The sequence below is a fragment of the Epinephelus fuscoguttatus genome, linkage group LG14, assembly GCF_011397635.1.
Source record: "Epinephelus fuscoguttatus linkage group LG14, E.fuscoguttatus.final_Chr_v1".
Taxonomy (NCBI): Eukaryota; Metazoa; Chordata; class Actinopteri; order Perciformes; family Serranidae; genus Epinephelus; species Epinephelus fuscoguttatus.
This window is the reverse complement of record NC_064765.1, coordinates 43,103,033-43,118,225: the sequence shown is the minus strand read 5'-3', so window position 1 is coordinate 43,118,225 and position 15,193 is coordinate 43,103,033. Positions and strand designations below refer to the sequence as shown.

General features: G+C 40.1%; 1 protein-coding gene across 1 annotated transcript; it reads right to left on the bottom strand.

Annotated features, from left to right (window-relative positions):
- Positions 1-1,372: 1,372 nt before the first annotated feature.
- Positions 1,373-13,447, bottom strand: LOC125900330 (uncharacterized). The gene is made up of 11 exons (XM_049595231.1): positions 13,330-13,447; positions 12,386-12,487; positions 8,392-8,530; positions 7,482-7,692; positions 4,982-5,206; positions 4,722-4,770; positions 4,491-4,562; positions 3,783-3,890; positions 2,542-2,603; positions 1,530-1,745; positions 1,373-1,390 (listed from the first exon to the last, which is right to left on the bottom strand). Exons 1-11 carry the CDS (start codon positions 13,352-13,354, stop codon positions 1,373-1,375), a joined length of 1,227 nt encoding a protein of 408 aa, XP_049451188.1. The 5' UTR covers positions 13,355-13,447.
- Positions 13,448-15,193: the final 1,746 nt, after the last annotated feature.

Here is a 15,193-nt window from a genome sequence, read left to right as displayed (position 1 = left end):
ATATTTTGCAACCATAACTTTATGTAACCCATTATTTGTTTCATTTATAGTGGTTTCTACTGAAGAGTGAAGACACTATCTTAGTTGGTTTTGCTTTTCATGTGCTTACTGTTAGAACATAATTACAATTTTTTGATGGCCCCCAAACATTTTGAAAATGCCCCCATTTTTTTAGACCGTGGGGGCCAAAACTGCCCCCAAAATATTTTGTTAATTTCATACCCTGCTGGAGGGGGTTCATCTGCAAAAACTAATGAAAAACTAAACAATATTCGGTATTTGGCCAAGCGTTTAATATTATTCGGTTTCGGCTTCAGCCACAAATTTTCATTTCGGTGCATCCCTATTATATAACATATATATATATATATATATATATATATATATGTTATATCCCTATCAGAGAGAGGACGGACAGAGGACAGAGAGAGGACAGAGAAGACAGAGAGAGGACGGACAGAGGACAGAGAGAGGACGAAGAGAGGACAGAGAGGGGACAGAGAGAGGACGGACAGAGGACAGAGAGGAGACAGAGAGGATGGAGAGGAGACAGAGAGAGGATGGAGAGGAGACAGAAGAGACAGAGGACCGAGAGAGGACAGAGAGAGGACGGACAGAGGATGGATAGAAGACAGAGAGGAGACACAGAGGAGACAGAGAGAGAACAGAGAACATGGCTAATTAATTAAGCTCATACTCTGCTGGTTCACTTTAATTTTTGTTCTGTTTGTTCGCTGGCTTTTATTTTGAAATGTTGTTTCCAGACAGGAAGACACTGTTATGAGGTTGCAGTAACCTACTGTAACATGTCAGAGAGTGTCAAACTCACCTCTCCTCTCCTGTTATTTTAGATATTATAAATTACAGTATTAGATGAACCCAGGGCACATGGCTACAGAACATTATGGTGCATCGGTGGGGATGTTTACATCATTATAGCTGTATAGTTATAGTTCTGTGTGGACAGCGCTTAACAAAGTTGTGGTTGTAAACATACTACAACTATGAGTAGGAGGGAGGAGACATTAGCGGAGCAGATGGAGCCGTGTTGTCCACCTCGTGTTAAACAGCGGTACACAAGTAAAGAAATGCGACAACGTTCAATTTAATAACAATGAATTGAAGTCAAGTGTAAACAAGCCGGTAGATACGTTAGCGGTGGTCAGTCGCTGAAGTAATTAAGCGGTTGCTCAAGTAGTTGAAGAGAAAATCTCGATTTAGCGATTTCATTTTATCAACATTATCATAACTAAAAAATTTGATTTACGATGTATAACCGATTTATCGAACAGCAGTAAAACAAACACACACACGCAAGTCTTTGTGCTAAAGTATTGCTTCTCACTGCTGTCCTCATATATCAACAATGGCCTCAAACACTATGAGTAGGCTTACACACAAAACACACCAGGGTTATAGGACCATACCAAATCATAAGTCATATACAAAGGCAGAAAGTGAGCATCATTTCAGGTCATGTGAATGCATTTCCTGTGCGTAAAGCTACACCGACAAAAGTACTGACAAACCTCTTCAGGAAGCACTGTGGAGGAGATGGTGTGGCCTGTAGACGGAGACACGACTGGTGTGTGGCCTGTAGACGCAGACACGACTGATGTGTGGCCTGTAGACGGAGACACAACTGGTGTGTGGCCTGTAGACGGAGACATGACTGGTGTGTGACTTGTGGCTGGAGAGAGGACTGGTGTGTGGAGAACAGGTTTCTCGACTGTTGGAGCCATAGGCTGATGGAGAGGCAAAAAGGGAAAACCAGAGGAGAATGAAAGAGGGAGACATGGCAGTTATTTCAATGTAAAACATCTGCTGCTGAAATACTGAATTTGATGATTCGAGACAATGAATATAATTTCCAGAAAGTGAACATCACTGATTCACTGTTGGTATGTAACACTTCAACAGTTAACACTGAGGCTTCAAAGCTGTGTTTCATAAGATCTACCAACTCACACACATCAAATATTATCTGAACATATTTGGCTAGAACTTCTACTGAGCAGACTCACAATGTTTACATTTTGCTCAAAGATGAAAACCTTGTGAAATGTGATCCTATAACTGCTCGTAATTGAACTGCAAGTTTTGTGCTTAACACATAATGACAAGTCACTGCTGATGCTGCCATTACATCTTTGGTGTAGTGGACTGCTAGGATTTTTCACCTTTCTGATGTGTTCAAAGTTCATACAATTTCAAATTTAATTTGTGTTTTGTTTTAAAATCAAAATGGAGGTATCAGCATCTGTCAGAGTCCCTAATTACCATATATGCCACTTTTACCATGACCGCAGAATTATTTTGGTGACATCAGTTTGAGAATGAATTTTGTTACCTTCCCTGTTAACACCAAATCTATTACCCATGACACACAATACACTATTTGAACTAACACTTTAAACGTTTTGGAAAAGCATTTCAATAAATATATGTTTATGCCAGTTCTTAGTGCTAATGTAGGTGTAGGTGGTATGAAAACCTTATGAATACTGCTTCCAGTAAAGGGTTACCAAAATAACTACTTACCGAAGTCTTTTGTCTTTTGTCTTTGGAGTGAAAGCAGTATGTATGCCATACAGTGGTACAAACTGTTAAAACAACAAAATACTAAGGTTAGCATTAATGTTGTAATGCTTCACAAAATTGTGTTGTTTTTTTTTTTACTTAAAAGGTGCATTGCAGAAGATTCTAAAAATGGTTGTTTTCAGCGCCACTAGTAATGTCAAGTGAACTGTTGCTCTCTCTCACCGTCGTGCTCATAGCATGAGTGACATTCAGACAGATTTCACTAGAAAACGTTTTTGTGCTTATGTGGCCTTTGTGTTGGACTCGTGATGGATGTCACAATGAACCTACAAAGACATGTACAGCACGTCAGTGCTGCTGCCGGGAAAACAGGAGGAATTTGGCGCATTCCACGAGACCCGTGGCCAGGTACATCCACTCAACACCATGGATTCCTCCTCGTGATGCTGCACAACAGCGTGTTGAACAGCAGGTAGACAGCATCGCTGGGATGGATCTGTGGTGTGTGGTGGTGGCTGGCCACCTCGCTCAGGTCTTGGGATGAAGCTCGCCAAACCCCAGCCTCTACTGTGCTGCTACCGCTACTGCTGTAAACATTGTCGAAATCTCGCAGGATCACCCGGTGTTGCTAGTAGACCACTAGTTATTTTTCCTCAGTGCATCACGCAACATTTTGACAATGTTTACAGCAGTAGCAGCAGAGTAGAAACCATCAGGTAAGTGTTATTTTAATAAACTCCTGGTATACTTACAAACTTTCCAATGCATCGTTTTATGAGTACAGACCATATTTGTACTACTGTAGAAGTTCGATACCATTCTGGGCTTTTCTACAGAAATGTACTTTAACTAGCATGTACAACATCTGCTGCCTTCATCCTGCAATGTGGGCCACCTGTTTTTTCACAGAATCAATAGCCTGACTCATTGAACCCGACACTGCTATTATTTTGAACAGCCTAATATCTGATTTCTTCACTTTTCTGTAAAATAATAACAAAGTTCATGGTTTTTTCCTTCATTTCTTGATTTGGAAAAGAATGTGCAGTGTTCCTAAAGCATGTTCATGTGTGAATCTTACAACTATGATGAGGAGTTTAAGCTTTATTCACTTTTTTAAACACACTGCTATTATTTTGAAAACAAGTGTAAGTTTGTCGACCATGAGAAATGTCTTTCTACAAGCAAACACAGTGTACATGTGTAATGCAACATGTCGATCTTAGAATTTTTATACAAACCTTCACATCTTAGCCCCCACCACTTCAATGAAGAAAATGGCCCACGGCAAAGTGAGCATTTTTCAAATGAGCCCAAGTTCTCTTTCACGACATGATGTGTCTTGCAATCTAAAAGAAAAAACACATTGAAATTTATCGTGAATACAGATTTGAATTTTTTACTTAGATAACTTCCTCTAGGTGGCTGAAACCTAGCCTTGCAATGCCAGCTCAAATCCTGTGAACTCACATTCGGTTTTACTTCAAGATATTAGTCTGGAAAGAAACACATACAAGCAGCTTAGATCTGAGAAGAACTCCAATCAGCATATCACCAGGTTTAAAAAAATCCCACATTTATAAACTATTTAGAATGTTTTTCTCTGGGATGTTGTTTTGACAAATTTTAGTTTAATTTGAATGTGAATTTGAATGTTATTAATTGATATCCTGGGGGGATATCGGGCCTGTCTTGAGGTAGCACCGCTGTGTTAAGCAGCGTCAACAGCTGATCCCCAGTGTAAACGATAGCGTCATGGCTGTTCACGGACTCCCCAGACACGGCTATAATAAGCATGAAAAACAGTAGTAAGGCCAAAGCAGACACAAAGTCACTAGTGTCCATAGTGTAAATAAATCAAATCCACCTAATAAATCCTAAGAAAAGTAAGATAAAAGTTCGAGGAGAAAGAAAAAAAAGAAGAAAACAATGGCTTTGTTAATTCTTACCCCTATCTCTCTTCCTCATTCCTCCTGAATTCTCTTGCTTTCTTCTCTTCCTTCCTCTCTGTTCTTCAAAAGCTTAAATAGATTATAATGAAAATGAAAACAATTGGATTGTGTAAATGAAGGATACACACACCAACTTGTATGGTATCCCCCTCAAATGAGTCACTACTTATAATAAGGTTTTGCCTGGTATATCCTTCCTCTATTATGTTTTATATAAAGATTTCTTACCATCATTGCAACTGCCTGGCCTCTTGGCTTGCTGCTGTGATCCAACCATCTTTCCATGTGGAAAAATAAAGCAAAACCACAATTAAACACACAAAGGTCACACAGCCATAACCAAAACATCAGTCAATTGGGCAGCCATAGAGTAGAGGAAAGAAAAACCCATCATCAGTCATATACAGAAGCAGAAAGTGAGCATCGTTTCAGGTCATGTCATAACACTTCCTGCATTTAAAGCTACACCAACAAATGTACTGACAAACCTCTTCAGGGAGCACTGTGGAGGAGAGGAATGGTGTGTGGCCTGTCGATGGAGAGACGACTGGTGTGTGGCTTGCAGATGGAGACACAACTGGTGTGTGGCCTGTAGACGGAGACACGACTGATGTGTGACCTGTAGACGGAGACACGACTGGTGTGTGACTTGTAGCCGGAGAGAGGACTGGTGTGTGGGGAACAGGTTTCTTGACTGTAGTTGGAGCCATAGGCTGATGGAGAGGCAAAAAGGGAAAACCAGAGGAGAATGAAAGAGGGAGACATGGCAGTTATTTCAATGTAAAACATCTGCTGCTGAAATACTGAATTTGACATTGAGGTGACATATCAAACTTCCGGCCGCATTTCAATTATATCTGGCCCAAGAAATTATATATATATACAGTACAGGCCAAAAGTTTGGACACACCTTCTCATTCAATGCTTTTTCTTTATTTTCATGACTATTTACATTGTAGATTCTCACTGAAGGCATCAAAACTATGAATGAACACATGTGGAGTCATGTACTTAACAAAAAAAGGTCAAATAACTGAAAACATGTTTTATATTCTAGTTTCTTCAAAATAGCCACCCTTTGCTCTGATTACTGCTTTGCACACTCTTGGCATTCTCTCCATGAGCTTCAAGAGGTAGTCACCTGAAATGGTTTCCACTTCACAGGTGTACCTTATCAGGGTTAATTAGTGGAATTTCTTGCTTTATCAATGGGGTTGGGACCATCAGTTGTGTTGTGCAGAAGTCAGGTTAATACACAGCCGACAGCCCTATTGGACAACTGTTAAAATTCATATTATGGCAAGAACCAATCAGCTAACTAAAGAAAAACGAGTGGCCATCATTACTTTAAGAAATGAAGGTCAGTCAGTCCGGAAAATTGCAAAAACTTTAAATGTGTCCCCAAGTGGAGTCGCAAAAACCATCAAGCGCTACAACGAAACTGGCACACGTGAGGACCGATCCAGGAAAGGAAGACCAAGAGTCACCTCTGCTTCTGAGGATAAGTTCATCCGAGTCACCAGCCTCAGAAATCGCAAGTTAACAGCAGCTCAGATCAGAGACCAGATGAATGCCACACAGAGTTCTAGCAGCAGACCCATCTCTAGAACAACTGTTAAGAGGAGACTGCGCCAATCAGGCCTTCATGGTCAAATAGCTGCTAGGAAACCACTGCTAAGGAGAGGCAACAAGCAGAAGAGATTTGTTTGGGCCAAGAAACACAAGGAATGGACATTAGACCAGTGGAAATCTGTGCTTTGGTCTGATGAGTCCAAATTTGAGATCTTTGGTTCCAACCGCCGTGTCTTTGTGAGATGCAGAAAAGGTGAACGGATGGATTCCACATGCCTGGTTCCCACTGTGAAGCATGGAGGAGGAGGTGTGATGGTGTGGGGGTGTTTTGCTGGTGACACTGTTGGGGATTTATTCAAAGTTGAAGGCACACTGAACCAGCATGGCTACCACAGCATCCTGCAGCGACATGCCATCCCATCCGGTTTGCGTTTAGTTGGACGATCATTTATTTTTCAACAGGACAATGACCCCAAACACACCTCCAGGCTGTGTAAGGGCTATTTGACCAAGAAGAAGAGTGATGGAGTGCTGCGGCAGATGACCTGGCCTCCACAGTCACCGGACCTAAACCCAATGGAGATGGTTTGGGGTGAGCTGGACCGCAGAGTGAAGGCAAAGGGGCCAACAAGTGCTAAACACCTCTGGGAACTCCTTCAAGACTGTTGGAAAACCATTTCAGGTGACTACCTCTTGAAGCTCATGGAGAGACTGCCAAGAGTGTGCAAAGCAGTAATCAGAGCAAAGGGTGGCTATTTTGAAGAAACTAGAATATAAAACATGTTTTCAGTTATTTCACCTTTTTTTGTTAAGTACATAACTCCACATGTGTTCATTCATAGTTTTGATGCCTTCAGTGAGAATCTACAATGTAAATAGTCATGAAAATAAAGAAAACGCATTGAATGAGAAGGTGTGTCCAAACTTTTGGCCTGTACTGTATATATATATATATATATATATATATATATATATTGTATCCCTATCAGAGAGAGGACAGACAGAGGACAGACAGAGGATAGAGAGGAGACAGAGAGAGGACAGAGAGGCGTGAAAGAGGACAGAGAGAGGACAGAGAGGAGACAGAGAGAGAGAGGACGGAGAGAGGACGGAGAGAGCACAGAGAGGAGACAGAGAGGAGACAGAGAGAGGACGCACAGAGGACAGAGAGAAGACAGAGAGAGGACAGAGAGGAGACAGAGAGAGGACAGAGAGGAGACAGAGGAGACAGAGAGAGGACAGAGAGAGAACGGAGAGAGGACAGAGGAGTGAAAGAGGACAGAGAGAGGACAGAGAGGATGGAGAGAGAGGATAGAGAGGAGACAGAGAGAAAGATCTTATGCAGTGCTGAAGTCTTCTTATTATATACTATTCATTATTTTTAAAAATAGATTCAATTGGTCAAATGTACTCTACCTTGGATATTTGATGCCTTTGGCAAGAACGCCATGGCAGGTTTTCTCCTCCGTAGTCATAGGTTATTTCTTGCCCTTCCTCAATGTCAACGATGGCAAACAAACACAGACTGGGTACACCATCCACCTCTATTTTTTTTATTTTCGCATTCGGCTTTTCAGCATCATTCACGAGTCTGCCAAGTGTCCCATCTTCACTTGAAGCATCAATGCTACAGGAGTTACAAGAATGAGTTACTAAAAATGTGAACAAAATTGTGGTCCAGAAGCAAGAACATCATTGGCAAGCATTTCTATCACCCAGAAATTTCTGCATAGGGCCGTTTCCACTACGGGCCAACCGGGCCAAAATACGGGCCGGGGCAGCAGGTCTGTGTCTCCACTATAGGGCCTTCCCCCTCAGGGCCATCTCCGGGAACATTTACGGGGCCGAAATAAGACCCTGCCTCGGAGTAGGTACTCAGATCGGCCTCGAAAAGCTCCCAGGTGGGGCTTAAGGTTTACTCGCTGATTGGGTGAAAACAGAGCGGGATGTGGCGTTTTCAGAAAACACCAAATCAAGCAGCATTTTTAAAACCTAGCAGAAGAGAAGCATTAGCCTAGTAGCAACCATCTACACAGTTAAAAACAACAAAAGAAGATGTTCGACAAGTGGGCCAACGACAAAGTCGCACTACAAAAAACTGTCGCATTGCGATTACGTGGACATTGAAACACTCGCCCCCTCCCCTTACCACGCGGTAAGGGGAGGGGGCATGTCTCCACTGCAGAGTGGGGCCGAGAGGGGCCCATCCGCGAAGTCACGAGTTTCGATGTCCCCATCGTAGTGCCACTATTCCATAGTGGAAACACGGGTCATGTGTAGTTTGGCTTTTGATCAAGAATAACATCCTGCAATTCAGCTTACTCACCAATATTCTGTTCCTTTATGTTTGAAGATGTATGTATACTCATTCCATGTTGCAGTCTTCTCAGTCTTCTCCAAAACTCCTCTGTACTCCAAAATGAATGAGCCTTTACGAATTGGCTCTAATGCAAACACACCTCTTCCTATCAATAAATAAATAAATAACAGTTAATGAAAACCAGCATAATAAAAAAAAAAGTGAAATTATGATAAAAAATGACAATCATGAGGAAAGAAGGTGAAATTCATAAGATCTGCTAACTCACTCATCAAATATCATCTCAACATTACTGTACAGATTCACAATATTTACTGTTTTTCCCCTCGATGAGAAACGGCATAATTTGATGAAAACATTGTGAAATTTGATCCTAAAACTGCTTGTCATAAGCCAATATTTAAAATCATGCAAAACTGTGATGTGACACACTGTATTTTACTGTATGACCTTGTATGTTTCACTCTGTCCTTATAAACCATTACTGAGCCAAACACAACACAAAAGTCTTTGTACTAAAGTATTGGTTCACACTGTCTCACTGTTGTCCTCATATGCCAAACACTGGCCTCATACACCATGATCATGCAAACACAAAAACACACAAGCCATACTGAATCTTACTCATATACAGAAGCAGTGAGTTAGCATTGTTTCAGGTCATCTTAAAGCACTTCCTGTGTTTGAATCTACACTGACACAGTGTACTGACAAACCTCTTTGAGCAAGACTGTGGGAGACACGGCTACTGTGTGCAAAACCTGACCACAATTGACCAAAAACTACAAAACTGATCTAAAAATGACCTAAAACTGAAAAAAAGAGAAGAAATTAATAAAGATTCAAGCTTATTGTGATTTGGGAGCCTTTACAAATTGGCTCCAATGCAAACACACCTCTTCCTATCAATAAATAAATAAATAAATAAATAAATAACAGTTAATGAAAACCAGCGTAATAAAAAAAAAGTGAAATTATGATAAAAAATGACAATCATGAGGAAAGAAGGTGAAATTCATAAGATCTGCTAACTCACTCATCAAATATCATCTCAACATTACTGTACAGATTCACAATATTTACTGTTTTTCCCCTCGATGAGAAACGGCATAATTTGATGAAAACATTGTGAAATTTGATCCTAAAACTGCTTGTCATAAGCCAATATTTAAAATCATGCAAAACTGTGATGTGACACACTGTATTTTACTGTATGACCTTGTATGTTTCACTCTGTCCTTATAAACCATTACTGAGCCACACACAAACACACAAAAGTCTTTGTACTAAAGTATTGGTTCACACTGTCTCACTGTTGTCCTCATATGCCAAACACTGGCCTCATACACCATGATCATGCAAACACAAAAACACACAAGCCATACTGAATCTTACTCATATACAGAAGCAGTGAGTTAGCATTGTTTCAGGTCATCTTAAAGCACTTCCTGTGTTTGAATCTACACTGACACAGTGTACTGACAAACCTCTTTGAGCAAGACTGTGGAGACACGGCTACTGTGTGCAAAACCTGACCACAATTGACCAAAAACTACAAAACTGATCTAAAAATGACCTAAAACTGAAAAAGAGAAGAAATTAATAAAGATTCAAGCTTATTGTGATTTGGGAGCCTTTACAAATTGGCTCCAATGCAAACACACCTCTTCCTATCAATAAATAAATAAATAAATAAATAACAGTTAATGAAAACCAGTGTAATTAAAAAAAAGTGAAATTATGATAAAAAATGACAATCATGAGGAAAGAAGGTGAAATTCATAAGATCTGCTAACTCACTCATCAAATATCATCTCAACATTACTGTACAGATTCACAATATTTACTGTTTTTCCCCTCGATGAGAAACGGCATAATTTGATGAAAACATTGTGAAATTTGATCCTAAAACTGCTTGTCATAAGCCAATATTTAAAATCATGCAAAACTGTGATGTGACACACTGTATTTTACTGTATGACCTTGTATGTTTCACTCTGTCCTTATAAACCATTACTGAGCCACACACAAACACACAAAAGTCTTTGTACTAAAGTATTGGTTCACACTGTCTCACTGTTGTCCTCATATGCCAAACACTGGCCTCATACACCATGATCATGCAAACACAAAAACACACAAGCCATACTGAATCTTACTCATATACAGAAGCAGTGAGTTAGCATTGTTTCAGGTCATCTTAAAGCACTTCCTGTGTTTGAATCTACACTGACACAGTGTACTGACAAACCTCTTTGAGCAAGACTGTGGGAGACACGGCTACTGTGTGCAAAACCTGACCACAATTGACCAAATCTACAAAATGATCTAAAATGACCTAAAACTGAAAAAGAGAAGAAATTAATAAAGATTCAAGCTTATTGTGATTTGGGAGCCTTTACAAATTGGCTCCAATGCAAACACACCTCTTCCTATCAATAAATAAATAAATAACAGTTAATGAAAACCAGCGTAATTAAAAAAAAGTGAAATTATGATAAAAAATGACAATCATGAGGAAAGAAGGTGAAATTCATAAGATCTGCTAACTCACTCATCAAATATCATCTCAACATTACTGTACAGATTCACAATATTTACTGTTTTTCCCCCTCGATGAGAAACGGCATAATTTGATGAAAACATTGTGAAATTTGATCCTAAAACTGCTTGTCATAAGCCAATATTTAAAATCATGCAAAACTGTGATGTGACACACTGTATTTTACTGTATGACCTTGTATGTTTCACTCTGTCCTTATAAACCATTACTGAGCCACACACAAACACACAAAAGTCTTTGTACTAAAGTATTGGTTCACACTGTCTCACTGTTGTCCTCATATGCCAAACACTGGCCTCATACACCATGATCATGCAAACACAAAAACACACAAGCCATACTGAATCTTACTCATATACAGAAGCAGTGAGTTAGCATTGTTTCAGGTCATCTTAAAGCACTTCCTGTGTTTGAATCTACACTGACACAGTGTACTGACAAACCTCTTTGAGCAAGACTGTGGGAGACACGGCTACTGTGTGCAAAACCTGACCACAATTGACCAAATCTACAAAAATGATCTAAAAATGACCTAAAACTGAAAAAAAGAGAAGAAATTAATAAAGATTCAAGCTTATTGTGATTTGGGAGCCTTTACAAATTGGCTCCAATGCAAACACACCTCTTCCTATCAATAAATAAATAAATAACAGTTAATGAAAACCAGTGTAATTAAAAAAAAGTGAAATTATGATAAAAAATGACAATCATGAGGAAAGAAGGTGAAATTCATAAGATCTGCTAACTCACTCATCAAATATCATCTCAACATTACTGTACAGATTCACAATATTTACTGTTTTTCCCCCTCGATGAGAAACGGCATAATTTGATGAAAACATTGTGAAATTTGATCCTAAAACTGCTTGTCATAAGCCAATATTTAAAATCATGCAAAACTGTGATGTGACACACTGTATTTTACTGTATGACCTTGTATGTTTCACTCTGTCCTTATAAACCATTACTGAGCCACACACAAACACACAAAAGTCTTTGTACTAAAGTATTGGTTCACACTGTCTCACTGTTGTCCTCATATGCCAAACACTGGCCTCATACACCATGATCATGCAAACACAAAAACACACAAGCCATACTGAATCTTACTCATATACAGAAGCAGTGAGTTAGCATTGTTTCAGGTCATCTTAAAGCACTTCCTGTGTTTGAATCTACACTGACACAGTGTACTGACAAACCTCTTTGAGCAAGACTGTGGGAGACACGGCTACTGTGTGCAAAACCTGACCACAATTGACCAAAAACTACAAAACTGATCTAAAAATGACCTAAAACTGAAAAAAGGGAAATTAATAAAGATTCAAGCTTATTGTGATTTGGGGGCTTTGAGACACAAGACATCAGACATCATCAAATCTCAAATCAAGCACTTACAGTACGCAAGTACACACAGGGTTTAAAGCAAAAACTTACCTTTGATGGGGTCTATGTATCTCCAGACACACAACGCTTTGTCCCTCTTTAGTCTTACGTGGTGTTGCGCATCAGAAATGGGGTCTTGTCTGCCTTGCCGCACTGCAAAATACCATGTCAAGTCAGTCCTTACAAATATACAGCATTATCAGAACTCATTTTAGCTGTGGCCTAAAAAGGTATTATGCTCACTGTTGTCCTCACATGCCAAACACTGGCCTCATACACCATGATCATGCAAACACAAAAACACACAAGCCATACTGAATCTTACTCATATACAGAAGCAGTGAGTTAGCATTGTTTCAGGTCATTTTAAAGCAAAAGACACAGGGATAGTTCGTGTTTTTTGAAGTGGGGTCATATAAAGTACATATCTATAGTCGGTCTGTTCCCTACCGTAATCACCGAGCAGCGCAGACTTAGTTTGGAGGACGAGAGGTATATTTTCGATAAAACGAAACTTAACAGACTCCCTACTCCCTACGCAGTTGCGCTAATGCGTAGGGATACGGAGGTTCTACGGTCTGTTAAGTTTCGTTTTATCGAAAATAAACCTCTCGTCCAGCAGCTGGGCCTCGCATTGTATTTCGCTGCTGGCAGATCACCTGTTGCCCAGTTGCGCTAATGCGTATGGATACGGAGGTTCAAAGCTCGTTTATATACCCAAAATACAGCTAAAATCATAACTATAACCATAACTTCATATCAAACTTCATGAAGCAGCTCATAAACGATAATTCGGGATTATAGAACAACAATATTTTATGCAAACAACACAACCAACCCCTCAAATGAAAGCGGAGCCTCCGCAGCTTCCATCGTTACCGAGCAAAGCCATCGACAACAAAGCGTCCGAAAGCCAGCAGCCAAACGGCAACAAAAAACTAATTGCTTCGCCGAATGATGGTTGAAACCCTGACTAGATGACAGAATTAGCTTACCAATTAGCTGCAGTGCTAAAGCCATTTACACGAGCTCCGGTCCGGCTGTAACAGACGTGATGCAAACAACGGGAGACACGTTCTGGCATGACACAAAAAGGACACCGCGTTTGTTTTTTTAAAAAAAACAAATTGCACCTCTCCCTCAAACCTAGCTTCACAGCGGAGTGTGTTCAGGCCAGGGAGGGAACTACTGTAAGTCAAACGTTGCGTTCAAGATCATCTTGTTAAACGGTTCTGTCTCAAACATGTTAACCTCCTTTGACGGTCAAAAAGTCCGCGTTCACACAGAGACACACACAGAGGTTAAGCAGGATATCTGATATCGACATAACACCGTCAGTCTCTTCATCGCTAAACAAAATGGATTTTACTCTTTCAGAAGCTACCGCTGTTAAGCTAGCTGACGGAGGATCCAGTGAAAGCTGACTCACATTTTATGAAATAAAAAAAACAAAATAAGCATGTGTACAGAGTGTGTAGTTATCAGATAACTCCCTTAAGTTTTAGAGTAATCTGTTAGCTAACAACCAGCATGAACATTAATTCATAAAATAAAATATGAAAGTCTTACTTTTCGAAGTTCATCCTGCTCGCTGCTCCCGGCTCGCTGGTCCACACTGCAAGCCGGCTGAAGGCGGGGTTTTGTGTGTAAAATTGGCGGGTCAATGTGTGTATTTTCGCGGAAACGTGTGTAACTTGCAATGTCTCTTGCAGCCTGTGGTGTCGCTGTTGGACACACAGGTCTTGGTCTCACAAACCCATCCTGTCATGTGAGACCAATATGTGTGAACGTCAGAAAGGCAGGGGGTGGGCCATAACAGTAGAACAACTATATTAACTGATAACACTAGAAACTATGTAATCACACATATATTCATAATGACTTGTACAATTGATATTCAATAATTATAACATTATAAAGTTTTATGTTTACGAGACCATCAAAATTGGTTCCGTAAACCGATTGGTCTTGTAATGCTGGTGAGTAAACCTGAAAATTGGTTTTGTAAACCATGTATGCCTACACACACACACACACACACACACACAGCTCTGGTTATCAGACGAACTCTCCAGCAGGAGCCAGGACACATAAATATCAGATTTATATAAATATAAATCGTTACAGGTAAAAATGAATTCAATGGCTGTCCCTTGAAATGCTCTTTGCCCGTCTGTGTGGCGTTTTGGTGTCCAGGTGAGTGGAGCGGTGTGAACAGGTGGAACGCTCATTCAGATGAGGTGACACAAACAGAACACGAGTGCTATTTCAGTGATTCTATCAACAAGAGCAAACTGAACAGCGGCAGTGGAGGACGTATTCAGATTCTTTGCTGCAGTAAAAAATATTAAAACAAGAGTCTGAAACAAGTAAAAGCCGTGCAGTGAAAGTGACTGTTATACTATATATATATATGATGAGCAGTATTTAACTGTTGTAGTTGTTGAGGTGGAGCTCACTTTTAACCATTAACTTATGATTATTTCCATGATGGATTAATCTGCTGATTATTTTCTCCATTAAAGGTCCAGTGTAGGATTTAGGGGAATGTACTGGCAAAAACTGAATATAATGAGAATATTTTCTTTCACGTATAATCAGCTGAAAATAAGAAGCGTTTTCTCGTTACCTTAGAATGAGATGTTTATATCTACACATGGTGCAGGTCCTCATCTACAGAGTCTGCCATGTTGCACCACCATGTTTCTACAGTTGCCCAGAACGGACAAACTGAACACTAACTCATGCAGGGCCATTTGCGTTTTTGTGTTTCTAATATTAGGCTAACATTAGCTAACCAGGGGTGAGTGGAGTGCTGTAGGCACTATGTTTCCATATGTTAAGGTGACTGTTTGTTTG

Coding starts and splice junctions, on each gene's coding strand:
- LOC125900330 (XM_049595231.1), bottom strand. CDS start 13,354: ATGGCTTTAGCACTGCAGCTAATTG. Junction 7,693..8,391: donor CATAAAGGAACAGAATATTG/GTGAGTAAGCTG, acceptor TAACTCCTGTAG/CATTGATGCTTCAAGTGAAG. Junction 3,891..4,490: donor AATGAGGAAGAGAGATAGGG/GTAAGAATTAAC, acceptor TTTTTCTTTTAG/ATTGCAAGACACATCATGTC.